The following is a 9,627-nucleotide window of genomic DNA, read 5'->3' on the forward strand; positions in this document are numbered from 1 at the left end:
AAAACAAAATTTTTAGAAAAAAGTTTTGCTCCCTCTCCAACTTACTTTTTTGCAGATAGGGGGCTAAAATCCCTGGTTGTTCAGCAGGGACTGTTTACTCTGGTGGTCGAGAGGTGCTGACCATAAAAATTAAAGTGCGCTATTGACGAGGAGCCACAGATAGCTCAGAGTGGTTCTATGTGAGTCTGTGTTTATTTATTTATAAAATATTTTACCAGGAAGGATACATGGAGATTTCTCTCATTGTCAAGTTTGTCTTGTATATATGTATATTTGTAACATTATTATGTTTTAACTGTCAAATAGGGGATGACATGTATGTGTGCATTATTCAGGAACATTATTTTGATTAGTTATTTCCATTGCAATAATAGGTCACATATGGAGAATGCCACCATTTTGTTGGAAGGAATTTATAGTTAGTCCATCTGACTTCCGGTATCGCCAAAACGAATGCAGTACAATCACAACAGATTTTACATTATTTAGATATGCCTGGACCACTGCACTACAGAAGGTTTAGTATTCTATGAGGAGGTCTAGTTATAGGAGGAAATAGGTTCGAACATTAAGTAACAACTGGCAGAATTTGCTACTTTATGACATGGCCAGTTGCACTGTGGTATTTCCCCAATAATTACTCATTCTCAGCAACCCCTTAATTAAATGTGTAACCCTTAAAGGGGCTCTTGCAGACCACCAGGATATCCCCGCCAAGGATCCCCTTTCCCATAGTGTTTATAGCTCCCAGAGTCAGTTTGCTCACTGTACTGGCAATGTAAAAAAAAAATACAAAGGAGAATGTTCTGTTTATTTCATTCTTATTTTATTCATACAGAATTTATATGATAAAAATGACTGCAGAGGTTTATGTCGCCCCCTCCCCCTGCCCTCTCCCCCCTTCCCAATTCTCTCATGGGCCTGTTTCCCTCCTACCCAATCCCTACTTACACTTTTAAGGTTCCTTGGGTATTCCCTCTACCCAGCACCCTGCTCACAAAAATTCATTGAAAACACAGTTTTTATTATATTGTTATTTCTACCATCATATGACTTTACAGACTTTATTTTTTACTGTCTTTCTGTGAGTTTGGTGGGTGATGTGTACATTATTACTAAAGCACAATGTAGGATTTCATATCATTCGAAATGTTTCTTTTAGATTTTGTAATGCCTGTTCTTTTGTAATTTGGTACCAATCCTCCGGTAATTCTGCAGGATTCGCCTTGTATTCTTTTGCAAACTGCGTGTTAAATTCTTTGAAGATGAATTTCCAGTAATCAGATGCACAGATGGTGGGGTCAGGCTGAATACTCCAATCAGGGTAATATGCAGTATAATCTTTATATGGGTGAAATGCCCCGTTTGTGTCCACGTTTCTAAAGGATTTATTTGAGATAACATCTGTTGAGCACAGGGTGCAGCAGAGCACATTTGTGTCTACAAACCTGTACCTCCCTAGACCCTGTGGCCGATGGATAGAGGCAAAATGCTCCCTGTGGTCAACAGCACCGGCCTCGCATGGGACTTTACAGAATGGACACTGCTTCCCGCATCCAAAGACCTTCTTAAACAACTCATCCTCAGGTTTCATTGTTACCTTGGAAAGTACGGATTCAATGTCAACGTCTTTCATTGTGGACATGATCTCATCTCCTGTCTTACTGAGGAAGAAATCAATGTCAGAAGAAAACTGTTGGACAGGAGCGGAGTTTTGGAAAACAATCACTTTTATGTCATCTTGTGAAATCACCAGCTCTTTTTTCAGCTTGTCGCAAAACTTCTTTAAGAAGTCCGACACGTTGGAGCTCTCTATGGTTTTCGGGTCTCGAAGATTTTCCTTGACTTTTGAGATGATGAAAGAAATAAGTTTTAACTGTAAACACTCTAAACTTCTGGGTTCTTTGTATTTGTCTTTAATGTAATTTAAGATCCACTGTTTTACAAACATCTCATATTTATTAATGTATTCTACATACTGGTCAAATCTATTGTCTTCCAACAATTTTCTGAGCACAGTGTACTGGAAAAATGTCCTGCTCTTGTACTCCAAAGAGTTGACATTTGTTAAAATGTCATTAACTATTTCTTTTCCAAGATGATTTTCAACATATTCAATTAATGCTGGTGTCAGACACAAATCACAGAAACGTTTGGCTCTGTTCTGGCATTCATCCTTATCGTGGAATATACTTTTGAAAATGGAGAAATATTGGGACTTTGAAGACTCTAGGCATAACCAAGGATTATTTTCCTTAATAAAATTATCATGCATTTTCTGGAAGCATGGAGTTGCTCTTCCTAAAATGAGGAGTTTTGCTTCAAGCTCCAGGGAGACCGTAGTGTGAAGATTACTGAATTCTTTCTGTCGAAGTTCCTTGTTGACCATGTTTAGTAGAGCTTGACAAAATGTTTCATGATAGTCCTCTTTTGTGTTGACCTTTTCAGACACATAACTAGCACATTTAGCCATCAGTTTCTCTATAAGTTGATTGATTTTATAAGAAACTTCATGATTGTAGTAGGCGGAGTATCCTGATGCTTTATACCAGATTGTATCTTTACATTTCTGGAACCACGTTTGGTCAGTGTACTTGTCCTCAAATATGAAAGTTTTCTGATCGAATTCTGATAATCGTTGAATCCTTAGTAATTTCTCATTGATAAGCCCACCCTTGTTGTTCATTTCTTTCTTTAATAATTGAAGCATGGCTTGATCAATATCTTGCTTCTTTAATCTATGTATTTGAAACCCATCTACTGTATTTTTCCACATGGTCTCAAATTCGGTTTTCAACTCATCTGCAAGAATTTGTTGTTTTCTTCGACAACTGTCCAAAAGTGAGCTAACTTTATCCTCAATTCTTGTGGCATAGCTCTCCTTCATAACTTGTATCTGATGCTTTGCCTTTTGGATGCGATCAGTTTCTAAACATCTTTCAGTTAGATCATTCTTAAGCTCATTTTTAAGACTGGTTACACTTTTGAAGAAGTCTTCTCTGTGCCTACTTACCAGATGCACATTTTCAGATCTGCGTTCAAAATAAGCTTCAAGACAGCCCTGCATGTTTCTTTCCTCTTCCTGGAGCACTTGAGACATTGAGACTCTCAATGCATTCATCATGTCCACTTGTTCTCCACTTGAGTGCTGATTCCTGATCATATTTCCTGTTTCGATCATCCAGTTATACAACTTCTGACGGAAGTTCCATTCCAGTTCTGAGTATTTTATTGACAATTGATCATAGGCATCTGCTACCAAACTGTTTCGAAAGCTGAAAATGAATTTTTCATGTTTCACTGCATTCCACAAACTTTTCATCCACCCCAGAAAAGCTCCAATATTCTGAGGACTTTGAGACTGTAATTTGGATTTCATAAGTGCAAATAAATATTTTTTCAGTGCAAAAATACTTTCAGCATACCCAGAATTAATTGGTGCCATAGGTGGGACACCCTGCCATAGGCCTGGTAGGTACCAGACATGCTCCTCGGGGTTATAGTCCATCACATCACCAAAGGACGTTATCCCATCTCTCTTTTCCATCTTTGCAGCTGATTTTGTCATTTCATCTAACATTTCCAGGAGTTTCCTTCTATCTCTCATATTCTTTTCATAGGCAGATACATCGCTCACATTCTGATGAACAAACTGGCAATTGGGTTTCTTCCCAACTTCTTTCATCCTAAGAAATGCATGAACCACAATTTGAAGAGTGTCCTTCATTTCTGTTGTGTTTTCCATGGACATGTTAATTATTGTGATATCACTCAACCCGACCACTAGCGTTGCCAGCTCATTGTCATGTTCATAGCTGTCCTCCAGAGAAGCCAATTCAGGAGCTTTCAGACCTTCAGTATCAATAACCAGAATAAAGTTACAGCCCAGCTCTTTCTGGATATTATCTTTCACTTTAATAAGTGTCATGAAAGCCCCTCGTGTGCATCGTCCACTGGCCACTGCGAACTGCAAACCAAACATGGTGTTCAGAAGGGTGAATTTCCCCGTACTCTGAACTCCCAGCACACTAATCACTCTCATTCTGCATTGTCCTCCCGTCTTGGTGTCCAGCTCTGTCAAGACATCAGTTATCCACTGCAGGGGAATATTGGATGCATCTCCATCAATCAGCTCCAATGGGAACCCATCCAGCAGGAGATCAGCAGCTATTCCTGGGAGTTTGCTAAATCGTCTCTGAGCAATTTCTTGATTGCTCACCATGAAACATTCAGCTTCATAGAACTGTCCCAGCTCGCGCAGGTAATGTTCAATTCCAAGAGAAGTATCTGCTATTGTCTGGTCTAGTTGCTTTAATTCTTCTGCATTAGTTGATAAATTACATTTCTTGCTGTATTCTGCTTTTAATCCTGTCAGATTCTTTCTAGAAACCGAGTCAAGATAGAACTTCATCCACTTCAAGAAATAAAGTTTGTCTGTGTGTGGCAATTCAATGAGCGCATCCAAGAATTTCTCAATCCCACCAGGTAGGTTCTGCCGACTCTGTTCCTTACGCAATGTCAGAATTTGATTTTTTAATTCTGAACGGTATGTCTCCCCATTAGCATCACCTTGTTGTCTCATTCTACAAATTTCTTTTTCACATTTAGCCATCTGTTTCCATGGAGTCCCCTGAAGTTTCATTGTGTTCTTTTTGTGAAGTACAACATCTTTTATCTCACTGGTGATTTCCTGGGCTCTCTTTTTTGCAATTTTAAAACCATCTGAGTCTTCGTCGACATGAATTCTGAATTCAAAAGCCAAGTCTGCCATATCTTCCAGCTTAATTCGCTTTGGAGAACTCTTCAAGAGGTTTCGGATAAGAGTCTGCACTTGCCTTACCATGTCTGCTTCATTGTTCATTGGTTCTTTCACTATACAATGCGACCTATTGATTTTTAACAAATGCAATATTTTTTGGAGATAATCAATTGTTTCCTCGTTGACCTGTTTGCCATCAGGTGGACAGATGATGAAAAAAAAATTAGCATTTCTTGGCTCACAGTCTGATAGCCACTGGTAATGTTCTTTTTCAATGCTTTCGGTAAAAATTAGCACGGCAGATGAAACCTGTGTTAAAAAAGAGAACTGGGTCAAGTTGGACTCCAAATTTCCTCTTAGATTGGCCACTGCAATAGGCTCTGGGAAAATGTCAGAGTGCTCTCGCCCCGCTGGAAAGTACCAGGATATTTCTAGAAGTCCATCTGAAATTGTGCGAGGACTAAACCCTGATTCTAGATCCCGATGTATGAAGATATCATGGTGTGTGTGAGATGGTGTGAGAACTGCATTGAGTAACTTAGACTTGGATACATTGCATTTCCCTAATCTCATAAAGGAAAACGTTGGCATCGGAATATCCACCAAATTTTCTTCACGAAATCCTCTGATACTGATTAATGAATGAGGAGTCCACATTTTCACTATATCTCTCATTGCCCAGAGCATAAGAGTGTATGTCTTCCCATCACCCGCAGGGAGCAGCAGAGGAACGGCAAATTGGCAAGTGGTCATTTTCAATAGAATTTGTTGTTGCAAAGAATTATCCGAACAATGAAGAAAAGCACAAAGTACATCGAGAGGGTGGATGGAAATAATATCTTCAGAATTAGACTGAAAGCTAAGATACAGATCTGGATCAGATGAATGAATATTTGGACGACCACCTGGCCTTGTGTATCGGGCACTTTCATCCAAAGTGAGGAGTTTTCTTAGGAATTGCTGCGGCTCATCTTCTGATATTGAAAAGCCTCTCAGAACCTCTTCCCCAATGCAGAGTATTTGCTGGAGTGAGAGCTTGGACCTTTTATGATTTCCCAGGTTTAACTGCAATAGTAGCTCATCCAATGGCTTTCTTTGGCCTAAGGAAAACGAAGAGAAAATTTAATTAATCCCTCCTTCACCTGGGGGAGACGAGCCTTCATGAGGTCATTTAGTGTGTCTCACTCTGATACTGTCCAACTATATGCACCTATCCTTAGTGCTTATGCCTACTATCGGTAAATATACATACAAATATTTTGTAAATTGATCAGTAGGTTACGACACAATGCAGCCTGTTTGCTCTTTCATTGTCCTGTGTCCATTTCCACCTGAAAACCTGACTCTTTCCTACAGGAACTCTCTAGCTGTGATCTAGAGACTAGCCTAGTCTCCAGGTCTTCAAGAAATTCTTAAAACCTTCTAATTTAGAGAAGTATTTCAGGTACCATTTTAATACCTCACTTCCTGGTTGCCCCACATCCTCCCAACTCTCCTGCACAAACCCTATCCTACTCTACCAATGCAGGACAGGGTGTGGAGCTAGCCAGGGTATGCCGATGACCTGGTTATGGGTGGGATTGCCAGGAAAAATGTGTGGCCACCATCAGTAAATGACATGTATGCAGACTAGCAGACAGGTGGCTGGCCGGCCCCACTCAGGATAGCGCATGCACAGAGCTCTGTTGAAGCAATCTGACATGGAGTGAACTCCCTAGTTACACAGCGCATGCACATCTAATTATGCACTCACGTTAAACTTGTTGGGGACATGTCTCTGGTTCTCTAGAATTGGGACACAACAGCACAAACTGGGATAGCAGGGCAGGAGCCTTACATTGGGACCGTGCCGCAAAATCCAGGAACTTGGGAATGTTAGGCAGTATACCGCTACAGCTGTCATTTGTCCTATAATTTATATTTATGTAATTGCACCCTACTCCCTTTAAACTGAGCAGGATCCTCAACACCCATTATACCTGACAAACGTGTTTTGATTGTTTTGTTCATTACTCCTGAACCCATTTTATACCAATTATTAATAATGATAACATTAAAGTAATTACGGGAACAACTTAGCCAACTTTAGAATCGTTCAGTGGGATTACTCACCCCAGAGGACCTGGGCCAGCTCTGGGACTTCAGATGCTCTCTCTTCTAAGTAGCTGAGACATTGCTGACAGTCAGGTTCTCCTTCCCCTAGTTTCAGATTTAAATAATATTCGATTCTCTCTTTCAGGTTACAGTCTGTTGGCATTTGAGTTTGTTCCTCCAGAGTAATGGGCAGCACCTCCAGTAACAGACTCAAGTCAGCGATCTTATCCAACTCATTCTTCAAATGACGAAGGCTCTCCGAGGCATGTTCACTGTTATCCATGATTTATCGGGACTTTAGGGTCTAGAACAAAATATATGTATGAGTGTTATTATTTAAAAAGTGAAGATTACAATATCAGCTGGGGGTATATTTTAAAGAGATCACCTTCTGATGCACAAAGAAACCCTGTGCACCAGAATGTACCCTGTAGTTTTTGCAAGGTGTTGATATATCCTCAATGAAAAAATGCATAATTAAATGCAAATGTTGTATTGGGGGTATATCCCAATGCAGCGCAATGAGAAGTCTTTTCAAGGCAGTTGCTCTAGAGTCTAGGCAGTCTCTTGAATGTAGCTGAACTGAATTAAGCAAACCAGGAAGTAACAGGTCTGGGTGTCTGATTGACAGCCAAGGGGGTGTAACCAGTATTATTTATAAAAGTGCCTGTTTCTATTGAAATCTGCACGTTTTGTAAAGCACCTCAGCAAACTAAACTGATTGACTGGTCCCTAGTGTCCCTTTAATACAGAATTGATATATGTTGGTTCATCAAGTTAAACACAGAATGATTATTAAGTAAATCCAAATATCTCAATTTAAGCTAAAAGAGACCAGCTGTGATTATTGCTGAGTTAAAGGGACACTCCAGGCACCCAGACCACTTCTGCCCATTGGAGTGGTCTGGGTGCCAACTCCCACTACCCTTAACCCTGCAAGTGTAATTATTGTAGTTTTCATAAACTGCAATATTTTCCTTGCAGGGGTAAGTCCAGCTCTAGTGGCTGTCCACTAGAGGACACTTCCGTGTTCATAGAACATGAAAAGTGTGCTATAACGACGCTGGACATCCTCATGCTATGTGAGGACCTCCAGAGTCACCGACATGCCCATAAGAAAGCATTATTCAATGCTTTCCTATGGGGAGGTTTAATGCGCGTGGGCAGCATTGTCTCGCATGCGCATTAGGTCTCCCCCGTCGCCGGCCGTAAATGCGCAATAGGTCTCCCCCGCTGGATGACGTCAGCGGTGGAGGAGCGTAGGCGGAGCCTGACCCAGCGCCGAGGGACATCGGCGCTGAATACAGGTAAGTCACTGAAGGGGTTTAATGAGCACTAGCCAGCAGCACCCTGGGACCACCAGGGACCATACTCCCACTGATCCACCAGGGACCGTACTCCCACTGATCCACCAGGGACCATACTCCCACTGAACCACCACGGATCATATCCCCACTGAACCACCACGGATCGTACTCCCACTGAACCACCAGGGATCGTACCCCCACTGAACCACCAGGGATCGTACCCCCACTGAACCACCAGGGATCGTACCCCCACTGAACCACCAGGGATCGTACCCCCACTGAACCAGCAGAGATTAGGTCAGGAGTAGTGTTGTGGACTACATCTTCCTTGATCCTTTGCCAGCATTATGGCTGTCAGAGCATTATGGGAGATCTAGTGCCTATCCCTGAATTAGGTACACATACAGTGATAGGGGCCCTTCTCTGGTGACATCCACTGAGGCCCAGCAGTTAAACCCCTGCCGGCAGGCCTAGGTACATATCACACTGTTTGAAAATGTCCGCACCAGAGGACTCTTGGCACCATAACCACTACAGCGGGCTGAATTTACTTTTCATGCATCTGTTAGCACCGAATTTGGGAACACCCTATCTATCTCTGTTTATCTATTTATATGTTTATCTATCTTTATATACTTTCTCTCACACACACACACACACAATTGTGCACACGTACTCACACACTCATTCTCACAAACATAATCACTCATACACACACGTACACAATTCCCATACTAACACACACAATCACGCACACATTCTGGGATTTCGGTGCTCTGACCGCATAGCTCCCACGCACACATTGTAGTGATGCAGGGACCATAGTGACATCACATAACAGCTCCTGACATCACTACTAGCCGCACAAGTGAGCAGTGCAAGCAGAGCACAATGTGATCACAGCTCCCTCAGTGCCATGACCCCCCCACCCCAGGATCCTGCATATTTAGTGAAACCCCCAAAACGTGTGGCATTTCTGCTTACAGAAGAAAAAAAAACACCCAATATAACTAACTATTACATTGCTCTAAAAATGTGCGGGTCCGAGGCATTTCAATGAAAATAAAATAAAACTCTCCTATACACGGAATCCTTTGAACAATAAACCCCAATGGAGTCTATTCAGCAAATTAGAATGCATAATGTGTATTAATTTATTTTTCATAAATTAAAAGTTGCTACAAATATTCTGCAGTTTTGATATTATAAAATGTATGATTAACCCCAGATTTGCATTAGAAATTAAAACAGCCACATACTTTAATTATCTTACAGGTGAAAGCAATGCAGCCATTAGCCAATCTGCAGATAAAGTGATAATTATTTACCTGAAATCTGTTAATTGTCCCAGGTTAGACGCTCTGGCTCTGCTCGCTGGGGGCGATTGTTGTGAGAGAATGCTGGCTGTTACTGAAAATGGCCAGTAAAACTTGTATACCTCAGTAGCCCAACTGCTCGATACTTTCA

General features: G+C 41.3%; 1 protein-coding gene across 1 annotated transcript; it reads right to left on the reverse strand.

Moving 5' to 3' along the window:
- Positions 1 to 948: 948 nt before the first annotated feature.
- On the reverse strand, positions 949 to 9,627 carry LOC134572016 (up-regulator of cell proliferation-like). Its single transcript, XM_063430781.1, has 3 exons — positions 9,489 to 9,627; positions 6,872 to 7,157; positions 949 to 5,859 (listed from the first exon to the last, which is right to left on the reverse strand). The coding sequence occupies exons 2-3, from the start codon at positions 7,134 to 7,136 to the stop codon at positions 1,136 to 1,138; spliced, it is 4,989 nt and encodes a 1,662-aa protein (XP_063286851.1). The 5' UTR covers positions 7,137 to 7,157; positions 9,489 to 9,627; the 3' UTR covers positions 949 to 1,135.

Source organism: Pelobates fuscus, chromosome 8 (genome assembly GCF_036172605.1).
Source record: "Pelobates fuscus isolate aPelFus1 chromosome 8, aPelFus1.pri, whole genome shotgun sequence".
NCBI classification, from domain to species: Eukaryota; Metazoa; Chordata; class Amphibia; order Anura; family Pelobatidae; genus Pelobates; species Pelobates fuscus.